Source organism: Trachypithecus francoisi, unplaced genomic scaffold (assembly GCF_009764315.1).
Source record: "Trachypithecus francoisi isolate TF-2019V2 unplaced genomic scaffold, Tfra_2.0 Lachesis_group10, whole genome shotgun sequence".
Taxonomy (NCBI): Eukaryota; Metazoa; Chordata; class Mammalia; order Primates; family Cercopithecidae; genus Trachypithecus; species Trachypithecus francoisi.
The window spans coordinates 35534520-35555239 of NW_022681455.1; the positions used below are offsets into that span (position 1 = coordinate 35534520).

The window sequence follows — 20720 nt, forward strand, 5'->3', positions numbered from 1 at the left end:
GAGATGTTCCAGGTTTAAGCAAATGGTTCCTTGGGTTGCCAAATGCATTCCCATGAGTGTTTCTTAGGCTGACGGAATAGAGAGCCATGCTCAATCTGTTTACCCGTAAGGACTGAAATTCAACTACATGTACACATTTATTTTAAGACTTGCCCTAGTTCAATGCTCAGCTCAAGTACTGGAGTTTGAGGCTGCTGGCTGGGTCCCGGCATGGGAAGCTGTCTTCAGCTCTTTCACAACTCACGCCAGAACAGAAGCTTGACAGGGCAAGAAAAGCGAGCAACTGCGTGTCAAACCTGCAGGTGAAACCCCTACCATAGAAGAGCAACTACTTATTTGTCAACCCTATAGATTTTGTTTCTTAAAAATTAAGCTTAGTACTAAAAAGTCAAAATTTTTTTGCATGATAGAGGAGTGTAGATAAAATTCCATAAACCAGTATACATATGCTTATGAGCCAATAATCTTAAAAAGACAAAAAAAGCTGCATGGATCCTAAATGGCTATGTAAATAGATCCACTCCAGGTCAAAAATATTGTAAGAACAAGTCTTAAATTCTTAATAGCAAGGATTAGAATGAAAGAAGCAGCTGAACAGTAGCAATGCTGGTAGGAAGTACTGTGTATTGAATATGATTTCCTAAAGGAATAGAGGAGGGAGAAAAAGCACGATTCTGACTGCTCTTTTCATATTTCAGTATCTCAGAACTTCATCGAAAATAGGAAAAGGTAATCCAGAAACTCATCTGCTCATTATCATTGCTGAAGGTGTTTTAGGAATGACAGAATTACTCCCCCAGGGCAGGCTGCGTGCGGTAGAAACCCACTCTCACAAGGAGGCTGGCTGAGGAGGGGGACTTTGGGAGGTGGCTAAGTCAGCAAGCAAGTGGCCTCTGAGGTTCTGGCTTTCACGTCTGTGACACTGCTGTGGAACTGGGGAGACATGAGACCCCTCTACTGTGGGTTCTGTTGGTTAAAAATGCAACAGATGACATTTATAGCACTTCAGTCATTTAAAAAAAACAAGCTCATCCTCCTTCCCCTACCCTACACCCAACTGTAGGAAAGAAGAAATTCATGACACATTTTTTTAAAGGTTTCTGCAGTGCTATTAAAGTTCAAAAGTAAAACCTAACAGCCCCACATTGTTAGGATGATCTCAAGGGACCCTGAATTGGATACTGAAGGTTGATAGAAACTGAAATGAGCTGGACTTAAGCTGCTGGCTCACTCCCTCCACACCACAGTCATTTCTGTTTGTTCCACCTGGAGTGGTCCCATGCCACCCCTCAGTGAACCCTCCGGGCAGCAGCAGGGGGGCTGTTTTTGGGAAGCTACTGGTTTTGCCATTTGCTTCCAGAATCACATAGACTATAACAAACTTGACATTAAACACTGTTCAGTCCTGAGTTGGGGGAAAGCCCATTGAGGAGGGGGCGGAGTTCATCAGGACTCTTCCCTCCTTGGCGTGGCGTCATACGTGGCCCTCAGGTTTCTCTTCTTCCACGGCTGGACTGTCTGTTCCTTTTTCATTAGTGACCCCTTCTGAAGTCTTCTTGGCCATCGCTTTATTGGCCTCTTCCTAAGGAAGAAATAAGCAATCAAGAAGGTCAGAGAAAAAAGACGTGAAATAATTCCTGGCTCCTCCGGACTGTGGATCAGGTCCCAAACACAAGGGTATTGCAACGATTTTCTCTAGGTTATCTAGCTGGGTAGGTCAGTGCTGTGCTACCACTAGTTAGAGTGGGAGCTTCACCTTCCTTTGGTTGATACACAGGACAGCTGTGAGATAATGAAGTCTGGGCATTCCTGGAGACTGGGGACGGGACCAGAGTGCCCACTATGCTGTAGGGAGGCCACCCTCTCTCCAGACAGACCTCTCCTGCCACACTTGCCAGCCTGGCTGCCAACCCTCAAGATAACAGGTGTGGTGATGGTGGGGCTCCTATAACATCCCATTTCCTAGGAAAATCAGAAGTCTTAATGAGGAAGTATTACTTGAAAAAAAAATTCCTGATGGGTTTACAATTTTTCAAAAATGACAAAAGGGCCAGGCATGGTGGCTCATGTCTATAACCCCAGCACTTCTGGAGACCAAAGTAGGAGGATCCCTTGAAGCCAGGGGTTCGAGACCAGCCTGGGCAACAAAGTGAAACCCTATCTTTACAAAAAATAAAAAAAAATTAGCCGGGTGTGGTGGTGTGCTTGTCCCAGCTACTCAGGAGGCTGAGGTGGGAGGATCACTTGAACCAGGGAAGTCAAGGCTGCAGTGAGCCATGATAGCACCACTGCACTCCAGTCTGGGTGACAGAGTGAGACTCTAACTTGGGGGTGGGGAGTTGGTGCAAAATTGCTGTTTTTACCATTGAAAGTAATGTTAAAATCCACAATTACTTTTGAAACAATCTAATACATCTGAAGGGAATTGACTTTTCTCATCTCTCACGACGTGTGCCTTTGGTGACGTGCCTTTGGTGACGTGTGCCTTTGGTAACTCAACCTTTGGATCCAAAGCATCCTCAGATCAGATTGGAAATCGTTTTTCCTACTCTTGAGCCTCTTGGGTTGTTTAACTGTTCCTGTCCCCTAAAATCAAAGGGGCATGGCAGGCTCTTGATCCACCTGCAGTCAGCGGGCTCTGCACACACCTTGGCATCCTGCTCTGCAAACTTCTTGAACATGTTGGCGTATATCCTGCGGTCCCGCTCGTTGTGCTCCTTGGCCTTTTTCTGGCACATGGAGATCTGCAGTCTTGCAGCCTTATTCTGGGGGTTTACTTCCAGCACTTTCTCAAAGTCACCCTTGGCTGACTCAAACTCGTTCATGAGCAGCTGGGCTTCACCCCTCCTATACAAGCCTTTCTCATTGGCACTGTCCAGTCCAAGGGCCTAGGAATAGATGGTTTATATTTTAGAAAGGATGAATTTTAATAAATTCAGCAAACAGCTTACCAAAGTTCTCTTGCCAAAGGAGATGGAAAAAGTGTATTTAAAAAATGGGGCTCAAGATAATTATATACTACTGATCAAAATTTACTACCCAAATTATTTTCTGCATTTAATGCAATTTCTAGAAAGATACCAAGGAGATTTGAGAGGGGGCTGTTGAGAAGTTCATTGGAACAAGTAAGTGCCCAAGAATGGCTGAAAAAAAAAAATGGGAAAAAAGAAAAAACTAGGAGGCACTTGTCCTACCAGAGAAAAAGACAAACTTTAAAACTACTGAAATTAAGACAGTGTGGTTACTAGTATGTGGACAAACAGCTCAGTGAAACAGAATGAATCATTCAGAAACAGTCACGTGTCTGCATATAAAAACGTTTGAAAATGACAAGGGTGGTAATGTGAATCAGTGGAGAGTTAACTTTAAAATAAATGGGGCCAGGACAGCAGCAGCTATCTATGTAGAAAATAAGAGTTAAGGGTGAGTGCAGTAGCTCACGCCTGTAATCCCAGCACTTTGGGAGGATGAAGCAGGTGGATCACCTGAGGTAAGGAGTTCAAGACCAGCCTGGCCAACATGGCGAAATATTGTCTCTGCTGAAAATACAAAAATTAGTCGGGCATGGTGGCACATAACTGTAATCCCAGCTAGTTGGGAGGCCAAGGCAGAATTGCTTGAACCAGGGAGGCGGAGGTTGGAGTGGGCCGAGATCATGCCACTGCACTCCAGCCTGGGTGACAGAGTAAGACTCTGTCTCCAAAAAAAAAAAAAGTTAAGTTCTAACCTCATATTGTAAGCATAAAAATAAATTCTAGATCAATCATATTTACATATAAAAAACCATAAAATGTTTCTATTGTTTTTTATTTTAAAATATTTAAAATCTAATTATTATTTTTTTGAGGCAGAGTCTCACTCTGTCGCCCAGGCTGGAGGGCAGTGCCTCAATCGCAGCTCCCTGCAGCCTCTACCTCCTGGGCTCAGGCAATCCTCTCGCCTCAGCCTCCGAAAGTCCGGGAGTTACAGGTCACAGGTGTAAACCACTGTGCCTGGCCTCAGTTATTTTTATAATCTTGGTGTGGGGAAGTCTTTTCTAACTAAAAAGGAGAAGATAAATTTGACTACATAAACATTAAAACCTTCTTTAAAGAGAATGATATAATCAACAAAGTTAAAAGAAAATTGCTGGGGTGCAGTGACTCACACCTGTAATCCCAGCACTTTGGGAAGCTGAGGCGGCAAATCACCTGAGGTCAGGAGTTCGAGACCAGCCGGGCCAACATGGTGAAACCCTGTCTCTACTAAAAATACAAACATTAGCCAGGCATGGTGGTGGGCACCTGTGGTCCCAGCTACTTGGGAGGCTGAGGCAGGAGAATCGCTTGAACTTGGGAGGTGGAGGTTGCAGTAAGCCAAGATTGCACTATTGCACTCCAGCCTGGGTAACAGAGAAAGACTCCATCTCCAAAAGAAAAAAAAAAAAAGAAAGGAGAACAGGCTTCCTATTGCCAAAAATAGGGTTAACAGTGACACTATATGACTGCTTCTCTCAATAGAAAACAGACAAATAATGTAGTCAAGGCTGTGCTGGGTGTGGTACCTCACAACTTTAATCCCAGCTCTTTGGAAGACCCCCATCTCTACAAAAATAAACTTAAAAATTAGCAGGGTGTGGTGGCATGCACTTGTAGTCCCAGCTACTCAGGAGGCTGAGATGGGAGGACAGCTTGGGCCTGAGAGTTTGAGGCTGTAGTACATTATGTTCATGCCTATGAATAGCCACTGCACACCAGCCTGGGCAAAATAGCAACACCTTGTCTCTAAAACAGAAACAACACACACACACACTCTCTCTCTCTCTCCACTGTGTATGAAAAAAATGAAAAAATATGTATAAAATGAATAACCGGTCTTGGGAGACAGGATGCGATAGGAAACACTGATCCACAAAATTCAAAAATAATCTCACAAAGAATGTACAAAATAGTTGCCTTGTTTTTCTTATCCTTTTATGTCTACCTTTAAGATACATCCAATGATTAGTTTTTACTTTTACCCACAGTATAATATACACTGTTCACTCTGAGACCAGATACCTAAAATAGTATCAGCTGGTGTATAAATATATCAGAATGATACATAACAATACAGATGATAAACCATTGTTATTACTGTGTGTAAGCACTCAAAGGCCAAAGAGAGTATTAAGACGACAAATGTAAAAATGAAAGGGCTGCTGATGCTCTGTGGACCTTTCAAATTATTTATGTATATCAGTAAATAAATGATTATAATAAAAATTGACCTACAAATATGCTTTATATCAACAGTTGCAGTCTGTTAAAGTCCAGAAAAGCTTAAGTTAAATCTGCTCTTATTAAACTGAACCTGAGAAGTTATACATCTACTCTGATATACATACTACAGTTATAAGGAAGGTCATGGATAAAAATTATTTAATTTTAATCAAAACTTTTCTTCAGAATGCATTATGCAAACAGTCTAGGTATCATAAAAGTCTGCCTATAATAAAAATCTTGCTGAATTTCCCAATTCATACTGAGAAACAAATAATCCCAAACATTCAAATAAACAAAGCAAAATGAAAAATCCTTCAATCTTTGGCTGAGAGGAAGCAAAAGACAGAGATGGAGAAAAGATCTGGAATATCTCAAGTCCATCTCACAGGAGACACGGCGTTACCTTGTCACAGCATTCGACAGCTTTGGTGTATTCTCTAAGCTTCAGGTAGCACATGGCCAGGTTCAGAAAGGCAGCAAGCAGAAATGATTCAGAAGCTTTTGATTCCTTTTCTGATAAACCATATTCCATCTCTAACCAGGATACTATCTTCCCATATTGAATCACCGCCTGCATGTATTTGCCTCCCTAGGAGAAAAAAGTGTCATTACTTGTACTCGGCTCTTGAGGGCGTACAAAAGAAAAGCAAATCCTCAAAGTGAAGCAACCCCCCCAGCAAACCTGGTACAGCTGGTTTCTTTCTCTCCTTCTGGAGGTGGCTCTCCAGGTACCTTTCCCACTCCCCTGGAGGCCTCCGTGGCCTGTGAGCTGGTTTGGGGCAGTGCCTGAGCACTGTCTAGTGCTTCTCTCCAGCATTTCCATCCGTCCCTTTGGCGTAGTACAGCCAGAGTACTACGGTTGTACTACCCTTTGGTGTAGTACAGCAAGGCTTCTGGGCTACGTTCTTTGATGCCAATATTCTTTAGTCTTTTTTTTTTTTTTTTTGAGACAGTCTCGCACTGTCTCCAGGGCTGGAGTGCAATGGCATGATCTCAGCTCACTGCAACCTCCGCCTCCCGGGTTCAAGCAATTCTCCTGCTTCAGCCTCCTGAGTAGCTGGGACTACAGGTGGCCGCCACCACGCCCAGCTAAGTTTTTCATATTTTTAGTAGAGACAGGATTTCACTATGTTGGCCAGGCTGGTCTCGAACTCCTGACCTCATGATCCGCCTGCCTTGGCCTCCCAAAGTGCTGGGATTTCAGGCATGAGCCACTGCTCCTGGCCTATTCTTTAGTCTTTCAAAAGGACTGTGAGCAGTTTTAGACCATGCCACTAAAAAAACGAAGAGGAAGTTACTTTTCTCTTCAACACTTCACAGCAAATACTACGTTCTGGCAAGTGCTAGTTCCAAATACAGCCAATCTTATTTGAACCAGTCTCTGTTGCAACTACTAAACTCTTGTCATTCGTAGTGCAAAAGTTGCTCTAGACAGTATGTAAATCAACAGGTGCAGCTGTGTTTCAGTTAAACTGTACTTAAAAAACAGGCAGAGACCAGATTTGGCCAGCAAACTGTAGTTTGCTGACCCCTGTTCTATAGGCAATGGGAATACAAATAGTTGGATAGTAGCATACAACATAAATCACAGCTACAAAACAATATACATCAGAAAGGTCTTTCAGCTATGTGAGAAAAATCTTCCTCCTACTCATATTTTTGTTCTTACCTGATTAGAATTAGAATTCTAACAATTTTAACAATCACATCAATAAATTATATATACATATATATATATGCATGCTCATATAAGAAACTCTGGGGGCCGGGCGTGGTGTCTCATACCTGTAATCCCAGCACTTTGGGAGGCCAAGGCGGGCGGATCACTTGAGGCCAGGAGTTTGAGACCACCCTGGCCAACATGGTGAAACCTCTTCTCTACTAAAAATACAAAAATGAGCCAGGTGTGGTGGCACATGCCTGTAATCCCAGCTACTTAGGAGGCTGAGGCACGAGAATCGCTTGAACCCTGGAGGCAGAGGTTGCAGTGAGCCGAGATCATGCCACTTGCACTCCAGCCTGGGTGACAGAGCGAGACTCCTTCTCAAAAACAAAACAAAACCAAACCCCTCTAGGGCTGAGACAATGTGTTCACTGAGATTTAAGATGAATGAAAGAACTGGGGGATCGCTGGTAAACACACAAATAGAAACAAGAGTGCAAATGGGGATTCTCCTTTGAGGAGGTGATAAGCTCAAAACCACAGAGGACACATCTTGCCAGATGGCAGAGGAGCAGCCAGACCTGTTAGGACATTAAATTCAATGCCTGACCAACAGTGTTAAGACCATGTTACTAGGATTTACCACTGTTAAAGCAGCGTGTACATCTCACCGCCGAGTTGTCTCTCCCCACAAATACTCCAACCCTCCCCCAAGGACTCTTGAGTAAGAGAAACCATAGAGCAGGTGTAAGAGGATGCACCTGTGACACAGGACTCCAAGCGGGTGACATAAGAAATGAACTCTGGGCCGGGCGCGGTGGCTCGCGCCTGTAATCCCAGCACTTTGGGAGGCCGAGGCAGGTGGATCACGAGGTCAGGAGATCGAGACCATCCTGGCTAACACGGTGAAACCCCATCTCCACTAAAAATACAAAAAAGTTAGCTAGGCGTGTTGGTAGGTGCCTGCAGTCCCAGCTACTCAGGAGGCTGAGGCAGGAGAATTGCTTGAACCTGGGAGGCGGAGGTTGCAGCGAGCCGAGATCGCACCGCTGCACTCCAGCCTGGGTGACACAGCAAGACTCTGTCTCAAAAAAAAAAAAAAAAAAAAAAAAAAAGAAACAAGCTCTGCCTGTAGAAAGGAAGCCCCAGTGTAGATTTTCTGGTGATGAAGATGGGGCAGACCTGTTCCAGCTGGAGGGCCTGGGTGTGAATGAGGACCAGGCTATATCCCTCGAACATCCTTCTTCCCAAGTCACTCGCTTAGGGGAGGGGAGACTGGCACTAAAATCAAAGTCTGTCACCCTCTCTGCCTCAGAAATGTGCGATACAGCTTATTCATAAGAACACGAAACCAGGGTATTTTATTATAAATGCTGAAATTCTTGAGGAAATTAGATTTGCTATGGACTGAATTGTGTCCCCCCATCCCAAATTCCTATGTTGAAGCCTCACCCCCAATGTGACATTTGCAGATGGAGTGTTTGGGGAGGGAATTAGGTTAGATGTGGTCATGAGGGTGGGGCCTCATGATGGGATTAGAGCCTTTACAAGAAGAAACACGGTGCTTGCTGCCCTCTGCCCTCTCTCCGCTCACGTTCATGTGGAAAGGCCATGTGAGGTCACAGCAAGATGGGAGCTACAAGGAACCAGAGGAGAGGCCCTTCCCAGACACTGACCCTGCTAACACCTTGATCTTGGACTTACAGTCTCCAGAAGTAAATTCTTGTTGAAGCCACCCAGTGTAGGTATTTTGCTGTGGCAGCCCAAGCTGAGTAAGACAATACTTACATTTTGTCACAGCCTTAGGCCTACCCCCTCCTTTTTTGGATGCTACAAAAAAATAAGAATAAAGTCCTCACCAGTTTCAGGTTGAAATTTTCTTTCTGTCACTGCCTATTCTCTCGCTGGTCTTTGAGGACAGGCAGCATTCTCCTCTCCCTTTTGGAATATTCAGGGTTTAGCACCAAGAGGTCTTTAATAAAGGTTTGTTGAGTAAATATTGAAATCAAAGGAATGTAAGTATGGAAACAAAACTTTTTTTTTTTTTTTTTTGAGGCGGAGTCTCGCTCTGTCGCCCGGACTGGAGTGCAGTGGCCAGATCTCAGCTCACTGCAAGCTCCGCCTCCCGGGTTTACGCCATTCTCCTGCCTCAGCCTCCCGGGTAGCTGGGACTACAGGCGCCGGCCACCTCACCCGGCTAGTTTTTTTTGTATTTTTAGTAGAGACGGGGTTTCACCGTGTTAGCCAGGATGGTCTTGATCTCCTGACCTCGTGATCCGCCCGTCTCGGCCTCCCAAAGTGCTGGGATTACAGGCTTGAGCCACCGCGCCCGGCCAAGAAACAAAACTTTTTCTAAAGTGGTGTGGTGGCTCACGCCTGTAGTCCCAGCACTTTGGGAAGCTGAGGCAGGAGGATCACTTGAGTCCAGGAGTTCGAAGCTGCAGTTAGCTATGCTTGTGCCACTGCACTCCAGCCTGGGTGATAGAGTAAGACCCTGTCTCTCTCTAGAAACAATACCAACAACAAAACCTTTTGCTATCATTGGGAGCAAAAACGTGTGGGTGGGAATGAAAGGTGCTGTTTCATTGAGATGAGATGGGAAGGACAGGCATTTCCCCTGTCATGCCTCATTTCTTCATCCTCTCTCCTCCTCCATCTGTAATGTACCTATTAACTTCTCTGATTATCTCCTAATATATTGTGTAGGGAAAGAAAAGAAGAGCCAGGGAGGAGGAAAAACCTAGATCTTATCATTTCAGTAAGTTCTGAATAATCAGAATGGTAGATGGCTATGGTAAAACGAAACACAAAAAAAACCGGTATTAGACTTCTTAATAGTTCCTTTACATTTATAGGGCATTTAAATTTTTTGAAAGCTCTTGCATATATATCATGTAACTTTATTTAGACTTGAACTTCCAATGAGCGAAAAGTCGGTCTTGTACTCCCTGCTTCTGAGGCACTAAAGCAGTTCTCAACTAGGGGGTGATTTTGCCCTCCCCCCCGCCCCCAGGTAACACCTGGCAGGTCTGGAGGCATTTTTAGTTGTCGTAACTGGGTAGGATGCTACTGGCATCTAATGGGCAGAGGCCAGGAATGCTGCTAAATATTCTACAATGCACAAGACAGCCCCACACAACCGAGAATTATCCCACTCCAAATGTTGACAGTACCGAGGTTGAAAAATTCTGCATTAAAAGAAGAGATAAAAGAGGGTGGACTCCTCTTAGGAATTTTTTAAAACCTCAAATTCTAGAGTCATAAATGGCTTGTTTCTAAATCACACTACTGGTATCTTGGAACAGCAAGGGTGGTGAAAATATAGTAAAGCCCGATTTATCTGAAGAGTTCAGAGGTTGAACGATTCTCAGTTTGTTTTAGAAATGCTTTCTTTCCAGGAGAAGCACAAGGGGGCGCAAGAATCCTTAGCTTTCTTGCCACTCTGCTGCCAAGTCAGGGGAAAAAAAAAAAAAAAACACCGACCAGGTGTGCGTTAATGCTCCTGTCCTGCAGAACACTGTCAGCTATGAGGGCAAAAATTGTGTCTGTTTAACTGGCTTGCACAATGCCTGGCTTAATATTATGCTGTTACCTGTACTTAATAATTATTTTCAGAACCAAATAAAGAGTTCTCTATTTTTCTTCTCTTTGGTAGTCAGAGGTTCAAATGAGGATTTTACATCTTCAATGGCAAAATGATTCCCACTTAAAAGCTGAGTACAATTCAACCCTACTCAGGAGAGAGACTTTACCCATTTAGGTATAAACCAAACCAACAGATCAATGGAAACAGAATTCCAATATGCAGATGGCAGGAAATACAGACTTTTAGTTCAGCCCATCTCTGCTCTCACCTACACATCTGGACTCTGTGCAAATGCATACCATGCCAAGTCAGACAGGGCCCGAGAGGGCAGTATGGCAGATGGAAACCTTCCCTGAAAGTTGGGAAGGGAATATGTACAGGAAACTATCTACTAACCATTTTGAAGTTTTACAGCTAAAGCTAGGACTACTGCTGGGATCTTTTACCTAAAATTATAAAGGTGCCTCCAGGGAAGTTTTTAGTGGTACAAAATGTTCAGAGACATTCTGGGAGAAAAATCTTAGGTCAGTGGTTTTGAACCTTTCATTAATTTTTCCCCAATGGACTAATGTTTTGAAAGATTTTGCCTATCAAATTCCATGCTAAAAATAATTTGTTCCGTATGTGTGACTGCTGATTCAGATTTTTATCCAAAGATTGGTAATTTTAAGAAGGTTCATAATAGTATCACTCTTGCAGTTGTGATGCTAATAAGCAACAAAGTTAAGTAACTGTACAGACACTTACTCATTACTTTCCGCTACTGATTACTAATTCTGGCCATCTCTCTGTACATATTCAGAACACAGCTATATGACACATGGCTTCGTCACATTATTTCATTACCAATAATGTTCTCCAAAATTCTGTATCATAGCAACCAATTAGAGCCTTTGAATAGCTGAGCTGTTTTACTACACTGAATCGATATGATTCTACTCAAGGGCCAAAAGCCTCAAGTCTTCCCAAACTGTTAATATTCCATTTAGAAGTATTAAGAAATATATAAAATACAGTTCAGGATCTTTACAGACTTCAGAAATACAGAAAATACCATTAAGGACCCATGATCTTAAGAAATTTTGTAGAAACATTTTTCACTCTAGTGTATTATATATTTGGATATACAAACAACCCATTTGGAATCTTACTTGAACAGTTTAGAAGTATCCAATATACCTCAATTAGAATTAAGAACAGGCCAGGTGCGGTGGCTCACGCCTGTAATCCCAGCACTTTGGGAGGCCGAGGTGGGCAGATCATAAGGTCAGGAGATGGAAACCATCCTGGCCAACACGGTGAAACCCCATCTCTACTAAAAATACAAAAAATTAGCCGGGCATGGTGGCAGGCGCCTGTAGTCCCAGCTACTTGGGAGGCTGAGACGGGAGAATGGTGTGAACCTGGGAGATGGAATTTGCAGCGAGCCGAGATCGCGCCACTGCACTCCAGCCTGGGGGACAGAGCAAGACTCCGTCTCAAAAAAAATAATAAAAAATTCAAAACAAAACAAAAAAACCCCCTTGTTCTTGAGAGTTTAGAAACTCACAGAAATTCAGGCTGGAAGGAAACTTGAGGAACATCTAACTCCCCTATTTTTCACTTGAAAATATAACCTCTTTGGACCTTAAACGACTTTAAAATAAAGCCCATTTTCCCCAATTCCGAGCTTATTCTATCATACCCCAATGCTTTCTGGTGATTCGTAAAAGAGGTTAGTACCCATAGTAAATGATGATAAAATAAGTATAAATATATAAATGTTATCTAAACCCATGATTTTAAATTTGTTTGAATATGACCTACAGTAAGAAATGTGCAATCCAGTACTTACTCATACACACGTAAAGTTTTATGCAACAAAACTGATCCTTATATTGCAATACACTTCCACAAAACGGATTTCACGACCCAATATTGTCTTGGCTCAAATTCTGAAAACACATGGTGCCCTCTGGCTGTGTTAATTTTGGGTTGATTATATATTCTTACATAATTCTCTAGTTGTTTCCTTTGGATTAACATTGCCACCCCTCCCTCCTGACAAGGTTGTAACTTAATAATAGCATGGCTTATAGCAGATGCCCCATAAAGACTTGTTAAAGTACACTTATGCCTCACTTTTTTTTTTTTTTTTGAGAGGAAGTCTCGCTCTGTCGCCCAGGCTGGAGTGCAGTGGCCGGATCTCAGCTCACTGCAAGCTCCACCTCCCGGGTTTACGCCATTCTCCTGCCTCAGCCTCCCGAGTAGCTGGGACTACAGGCGCCCGCCACTTCGCCCGGCTAGTTTTTTTTTGTATTTTTTAGTAGAGATGGGGTTTCACCGGGTTAGCCAGGATGGTCTCGATCTCCTGACCTCGCGATCCGCCCGTCTCGGCCTCCCAAAGTGCTGGGATTACAGGCTTGAGCCACCGCGCCTAGCCATCCTCACTGCTTTATACTGCTGAAAAACACTGCATGTACTGCAGTGGCAGAAAACGAAAAAAACCTTGACAAAACTCCCATTCTCCCTCTAATTCTCATCACTAAGCCCTTTCTGCTTGACATGGAGAAGGCATATATTTGGGGTGGGGAAGCAATGGGTAGAACACTGATTAAAACAGAATGAAGTGCAGTTTCTTTTCTTCTTATATCTAGAGGTTTAAGATCTAAGTGAGAAAATATCACACTCCAGATGCTCCAAGAAGAGTTTCTGAGAAGCAATCTACGATGAGTATCATTCAGGAATATCTGGAGATTCCTCACAAAAGCAAGTGTGCAGGAATCATCTTGGCCGTGAGAAGCAGTCAATACTCTCCTGGCAGTTCTTTTTGAAATCTGTATATGTTCTCTTTCCCTTTGTCATATGCTCTAGTGACTTCATCAAGACAGTATAAAGGAAGATGGGCTGGGTGCAGTGGCTCATGCCTGTAATCTCAGCACTTTGGGAAGCTGAGGCGGGAGGACTGCTTGAGGCTAGAAGTTTGAGACCAGCCTGGGAAAGAAAAGGAGACCCTGTCTCTCATACAAAAAAAAAAGGAAGAAAAATGATGAGAAACTTACCCCTATGAATTCCATTCTTTGTTAATAATTATTCTATTCATTCTTTTTTCATTCCCAAAACACTTGTTGAGTGCCAAGTATGTACCAAGCAAGATGCTTTAGGAGTGAGTGATACTGTGGTGGGTGGGGATGCCAGACTGGTCTGCCTGTGTGGAAGGTTACAATCTAGAGCAGAATGTGTAAAAGAGGAATGTGTACTTTTTTTTTTCCACATTATTCTTTTTTTTTTTTTTTTTTTTTGAGACGGAGTCTCACTCTGTCACCTGGGCTGGAGTGCAGTGGCCGGATCTCAGCTCACTGCAAGCCCCGCCTCCCGGGTTCACACCATTCTCCTGCCTCAGCCTCCCGAGTAGCTGGGACTACAGGCGCCCGCCACCTCGCCCGGCTAGTTTTTTTTTGTTGTTGTATTTTTTAGTAGAGACGGGGTTTCACAGTGTAGCCAGGATGGTCTCAATCTCCTGACCTCGTGATCCGCCCATCTCGGCCTCCCAAAGTGCTGGGATTACAGGCTTGAGCCACCGCGCCCGGCCCACATTATTCTTTTCTCACCATTTTTCATATTGAAAATGACAGATTTGTAAAAATTCCAGTTTATTCTTACCAAGCGGAGTGTTGATAAAATTCAGAGTAGGGAATATCAGCACAATTCACTGACACTTGAGTAAATTATTTGAGATGGAAAGGATTGTACAGGGACTCACACACCTTGAAGTATACGGTTCCCTTCTCTTTGACAATGGCAGCCTGCTCCAATTTTTCTTTGGTATCCATCTCCCAGGATTCTTTGGCCTGTGTGTAAATTTGTGACAATTGTTAGATGAACAGAGAGAAAAGCATCAGTTTAGCCCTATTAGAACAAAGAGCAGCTAATTCTAGAAGATACTCCAAACTGAAAACACTCTGGCTGTTGAAATTGTGTGTCAGTGCCAATTTATTGCTAGGCCAGTGCTTCTTTACACTGTTTTAAGAACTCACTTTCCATTATGACCAAGCTGCAGCTTGAACAATGTTGCTCAAGAGGGAGGAGCCGCAAAAACACAGCAAGGAACACACTCTGGTAAGCACTGCTACAAAGTGAATCTTTAGAAATATAAGGTGAAGGCACAAAGTTAAGGTCATGCCTTATCTCCTCCCTCTTGCAAGCCTCTCCACTGGGCTGTTTCTCTCAAGCCTCGGTTTTTCAACTCTAAAATGGGAACATGACTGTAGTCAAGTTGTAGTTTGTATATTCATACAGAATTTTCAAAATTCTGGGTCAGGTTGTCTCGTCACTCTAAAACAACCAGATATACTAATACTGCTAAATCATATCAACGTGCAGATGTATACTAGGGGACTTCAAGCAAAACATAACTGGGAGTTAAAGCTCATGCAAAAATATCACTTTAGAGCCATAAATAAATGATTTCATTATCATCTGCTAGCTTGTATTGTGTGTATTATTACTTCCACCATTATAGATACAAATCCAGAAATAACTGCACTTGCCATTTAAAAGCTGGATTCAGAAGGATCATAGAGTCAAGAGAACAATCTGGGAGCCTTTAGGAAAAGTGACAGTGGGTGTGGTCAGTGCTATTTACTGCATATAAATTATGAAGTTTAAATGGGTAACTAAAATTCTCTCTATTCAAAAGACAAGGAGTGTGTGTTCCTGGTGTCACAGCCCCTGTTATCCTCTACTTTTATTATTATTATTATTACTATTATTATTTTTTGAGATGGAGTTTCACTCTTGTTGCCCAGGCTGGACTGCAATGGCGTGATCTCAGGTCACCGCAACCTCCACCTTCCAGGTTCAAGTGATTCTCCCGCTTCAGCCTCCGGAGTAGCTGGGATTACAGGCATGTGCCACCATGCCCCACTAATCTTTTGTATTTTTAGTAGAGACGAGGTTTCTCTATGTTGGTCAGGCTGGTCTCAAACTCCCAACCTCAGGTGATCTGCCCACCTCAGCCTCCTAAAGTGCTGGGATTACAGGCGTGAGCCACCGTGCCAGCGACTATCCTCTACTTTTTAAAAGTGAATAATGAAAGGGTTACTCATCTTGCTGGTAACTCATATAATTCTGCTTCCTAATAATGTAGCTCAATTATTCAAAAACCTAGTTATGGTTCAATTCCAGGTTTTAGCACCCAAAAAAACAAAAACAAAGAACACTTAGTTAATAAGTCTCTTTGTATTCCTTAGGTTGGCTTCAGTCTTTATGGAATATAAGTATACTCTTTTATTTTTTCTTTTTCTGAGACACGATCTTGCTCTGTCGTCCAGGCTGCAGTGCAGTGGCACGATCATGGCTCACTGTAGCCTCGACTTCCCAGGTTCAAGCAATCAATCCTCCTGCCTCAGCCTCCCGAGTAGTTGGGACCACAGGCGTGTGTCACCATGTCCAGCAATTTTTTTTTTTTTTGTAGAGACAGGGCCTTACTATGTTGCTCAGGCTGGTCTCAAACTCCTGGGCTCAAGCCATCCTCCTATCTTGGCCTCCTGAGTAGTTGGGACTACAGGAACGTGCTACCACACCTAGGAAAATTTTAAATTTTTTTGTAGAGAGGGGGTCTCACTATGTTGCCAAGCTGGTTTTGAACTCCTGGGCTCAGGTATTCCTGCCTCGGCCTCCCAAAGTGCTGGGATTATAGGTGTGAGCCACCATGCCTGGAATACAAGTATATTCTTTTTTTTTTTTTTTTTTGGAGACAGAGTCTTGCTCTGTCTCCCAGGCTGGAATGCAGTGGCACGATCTCAGCTCACAGTAACCTCCACCTCCTGGGTTCAAGCGATTCGCCTGCCTCAGCGTCCCGAATAGTTGGGATTACAGGCACCTGCCACCACGTCCAGCTAATTTTTGTATTTTTAGCATAGATGCGGTTTCACCATGTTGGCCAGGCTAGTCTCGAACTCCTGACCTCAGGTGATCCACCCACCTCGGCCTCCCAAAGTGCTGGGCTTACAGGCGTGAGCCACAGCACCTGGCCAGGCCTAGTCTATTCTTAACAAGGCAAAGGATTAAATCACATTGCCCCGAACAACATCACATACCTTCATGTGATTTCAAATATACCAAGCAGCAGTGCATGAATATACTCTTGGAGTGATGACAGAGCACAGGCTTGCTGTGGTGTCACTGGGAGAGTGCTCCTAAATAAGCAATGTCCACTGGGCCATGAGAGGGAAGGGGCAAGAGGCTGCTTTATCAAAATGGAAATAGTAAAGCCAGAGGTCTAAATAACCACATGCTAAAGATTATCTTCTCTCTAACAATAAAAAAAACACAATATGCAATGACGACAGCATTGGGGCACCAGTGCTGAGCTAGCAGGTTTTCAGAAGAGGTTACATGATAATCAGTGGTCATAACCAGAGCATATGTCTCTCTGGGGGAACATGAAATGGAAGGGGTATGATTAGGAACGTCACTGTTGGGGGTGAATCCCAAAGCAGGCCTCCCCTCACTTTCTTAACCCAAAGGTACAAGCCCACAGGACAATGATTTCCTTTCTGAATCTAACAAAATATATGTGGTCATGTTTCCTTTTATATTAATGTACTTAATGTGGCCAGGCACAGTGGCTCACACCTGTAATCCCAGCACTTTCAGAGGCCAAGGCAGGAGGATGGCTCGAGCCCAGGAGTTTGAGACCAGCCTGGGCAACACAGTGAGACCCCATGTCTACAAAAAATAAACAAAATTAGCTAGGCGTGGTGGCGTGTGCCTGTAGTCCCAGCTACTTGGGAGGCTGAGGTCAGAGGATTGCTTGAGCCCAGGAAGTCAAGGATGGAGTGAGCTATGATTGTGCTCACTGTATTCCAGCCTCGGTGACAGAGTGAGACCATGTCTTGAAAAAAAAAAGGAAAAAAAACAACAAAAAAATCCTTAATGTACAGAAAGTGGAGGTAGCACTGTGCAGGAATAAAAAAGGAACACAAATGCAGTCCTTGAGGAGCTCCACAAAGGGGCAGGGCTTTGGAAATGCCAGGGGCATGTGGCCGAAGATGACAGCATACCTAGCTCAGGTATATGCTGTGTGTGTCCAGTTCAGCTGCTGCTGGGAGCCTCCAGAGTGAAGCTGAGATGGAAATATGTTCAAGGAGTCATACTGTTTCTGGAATCCAAGGCAAATGACAAATTCTCTCTCTTCTCTACTTGGAGAAGTATGAAAAAAAAAAGGCTTCGGGTTAGCCGGTTTCTTTCTTGTATCCCTGGTCATACAGCCTAGAGGCCTTCGAGGACTTGCAGTTGGGATAACAACTTGGAGCCACAGTGCAGGCCTCTTCGTGACTCCTGTGAAGGGTACAATCCGTTCAGCTCTGAAAAGCTGCACCCCACTCCCCCAAGGAGCCACTTGGCAGAACGTGAACCTTTCTGTCCTCAACCCAGGAAAAAAAAAAGTACAAAAAGAACAAGTCTAGGAACAAATAAGGGAACAAGTCTTGGATTCTACCCAAAAAAGTTAAAAAAAAAAAAAAAAAAAGCTGACACATAGGAACAAAATAAGAACACGGAGCTCCTTCGTTGTATATCAGCTGTGCTATGTCAGTTGTCCTATTCTTCAGCAGTAGTGTTGGAGGCAAGAGACAAACTTGATAATGAATAAACACCATCTATCTATACCACCTACTGAAATAAGATACTGATTTATAGGAAGTGGATGGAGAAGAAATCTACTATGATTTTAAGGAAGTTGGTATTTTCTCACCTTTTCGAAGCTCTTAAGTGTAACTTCATATATAAGCTCAGCATTAGGTTCAATACCAAATTTAGGCTTCCCTGCCTCTCCAAAACCATATCTGAAATGGAGAGTAAAAAATAAAACTTTAAAAGAATTGGTGTATTTCCAGGCACTTCCTTCAGTATTTTGAGGCATCAACAGAGCTATCATTTGCAAGCTACATGTGTCAGAGACCCTGAAGACAAACCAGATGTTGACCAGAAGATACAGTGTGAAGTATCTTCACTGCTACAGTTTTCTTAGAAACCAGGCTAGTTTAGTTTTCTTTTTTCCTTCACATTCACACGTAATGCAACACCTGTACTCCTTGGGGCAGCTTGATTCATGGGATTTTAAATGTCACTGCCTTTTTCTCTACTTGATTTTATATCTAGTGTTTTTTTTTGTTTGTTTTTTGTTTTTATAAAATGGCCATGATTTAGCTGCCAGGAATTTTCCCCTAAGTTTTATCAGCAGAAAGGACAGAGAAGACCCAGTCTCTGTAATTGGAAGGATGTTTTAATAAGCTTTTAACTTTAAAGTGCTGTCACCTTCTAGTAGCATCACCTCCAGTCATGTAAGTGAAGGGGAAAGGCTCACACATTAGGAGAGAAAAGTTTTCACACTATTTAAGTTTTGTAAAAGCACATGAATAATGATACACTCAAAAATAGCTGCCCTAGCAAGTTCTGACACCTCCTCTAGAGACATATTCTTATGGCTTGTAGCTATTAGAGTGTAGGATTCTATACCTTTTAGCCAAAACTTACTGAAAAAAATAACTGAGGACATACAAATTTGCTTTTTTGAGATCATGTAAGATCTCCAGCAAATTAAATGTATTCCGGAAGCAGATATTTACTAGAATGGGAGCTGCGGCAGAGCTCTGTCTGGTTCGACTGTTTCCCAGCGTTTAGAACAAGGCCTAGCATATTAGTCAAGTGTTCACCGAAATATATTCTGTTCCCATTTGTTGCAAGTCAAGCTGTTCTTTAATATATGAAACGGTATTACAAAAAACTTAGTAAACTCAAGCTTTCAGGGTACAGGTTGAAAGATGTCAAAACCGAGTTATCTAATACCTCCAGTTTTCTCTGGGGCAAAGGGACTAGAGTGGGAACACTCAAATTTTGTTGCTTGCACCACTTTATTTACCCTTTGCCTGAATTTTCCAGGAATAAAAATGCTTACTCACTCACCTCCACTGTTACACAGAAAATGGAAGCTGGCGCCAGAAAGAGGAAGAGAGATGCAAGAGCTGCTAGGAATGAGGAGCTGGGCAAAGGGTATCTTCCGCAAAGACATAAAAAAGGACATAATTACCAATGACTAATTTTAAGAAGTGATGCCTAATTTTCTACTTTGAGATCTTAGATGTATATATCTACTACCTTGTTTCTGCCATCTGATAAATTAAAAAAAAAATCCTTAACTACCCAGGTAGGTAGGTGAGTCCTTGCTAAGCACATGTTTATCGACAGCATGTTATATTTGGAATCTTGTGCTAAGCAGTTGCAAATGCAACAAATGATGTGGCATTTGCCTTAGACCAGTGGATCTCAACCAGGGTGATTTTAACTCCTCTTCCCTCCAGGAAACCTTTGGCAATGTCCAGAAATATTATGGGTTGTCACAACTATGGGGGTGCTACTGGTGCTGGATACTCTACAATGCACAAGACAGCCCCCTATGACCACAAATTAGCAAGCCCAAAGTGTCAACAGTGCTGAGGATGAGAAAATCTGCCTTAGAGGAAGGCGGGTGGGGAGTGTGGGGTTGAATGAAGAGAGGCACCAAGTGTCCTATTATTGATGGGATGAAAGAAGACTAAAGAAAAATATTATTTCTATACTCTCTCCCAGGTTAAAATGAAGCGATTCAGTCAAGATACATGTGGCGCACATGATCTTGCAGAGGTGAAAGCCCACGGCAAGATATTCTGGCAGCACCTATCCTGACTTCCATATTACACAGAAAGTTGTCAGCCTGGGTAAAGAAGGAACCAGGGCACTCAACTCATCTGACTGAAAAACAAAACACCACAAGAGGAATACCAGGACCTAACCAAAAGATAATCTAAACTACAGTAACAAAAGGAATTCAGTGTTAATGCCCTTGAATTAAGTTTCCTCCAGAGATTAGAGATACAAATAATGACTTTTAATGACCATTAAGCCTTAATGTGCATATAAGAAGCACTTGGACTACGAGCTCTTATCAATCGCTCCATTTTTACAGATAAAGAAACAGAGGCTGAGATAAGTGCTTCCTGAGAAGTCACACAAAGAGGCAGTGGTAGAGCCAGGGTTTAAATTCAGACCCTGTGTGTCCCCAGAAAATCAGTTTTTTTTGACTCATACTGCCTCATAACTAGACACTATGGCTCTCAGTAGCCTTTTTTTTTTTTTTTTTTTTTTTTTGAGACAAGAGTTTTACTCTGTCACCCCAGGTATCGTGCAGTGGTATGATCTCAGCTCA

The 20720-nt window shown here is 43.0% G+C and overlaps 1 protein-coding gene across 4 annotated transcripts in view; it reads right to left on the reverse strand.

Moving 5' to 3' along the window:
- Positions 1-319: 319 nt before the first annotated feature.
- The window catches only part of FKBP5 (FKBP prolyl isomerase 5), a 112748-nt gene continuing 92347 nt past the window's right edge, over positions 320-20720 (reverse strand). For 3 of the 4 annotated variants that reach the window (XM_033216929.1, XM_033216930.1, XM_033216931.1), the window contains exons 7-11: positions 18231-18321; positions 14239-14322; positions 5647-5832; positions 2649-2888; positions 320-1582 (exon numbers count right to left, since the gene is read on the reverse strand). In XM_033216929.1, coding sequence (XP_033072820.1) covers positions 1475-1582; positions 2649-2888; positions 5647-5832; positions 14239-14322; positions 18231-18321 — 709 coding nt within the window. In that variant the 3' untranslated portion in view covers positions 320-1474. The remainder of the gene's footprint in view (positions 1583-2648; positions 2889-5646; positions 5833-14238; positions 14323-18230; positions 18322-20720) is intronic. The other variant, XR_004438681.1, reaches the window with a different exon arrangement.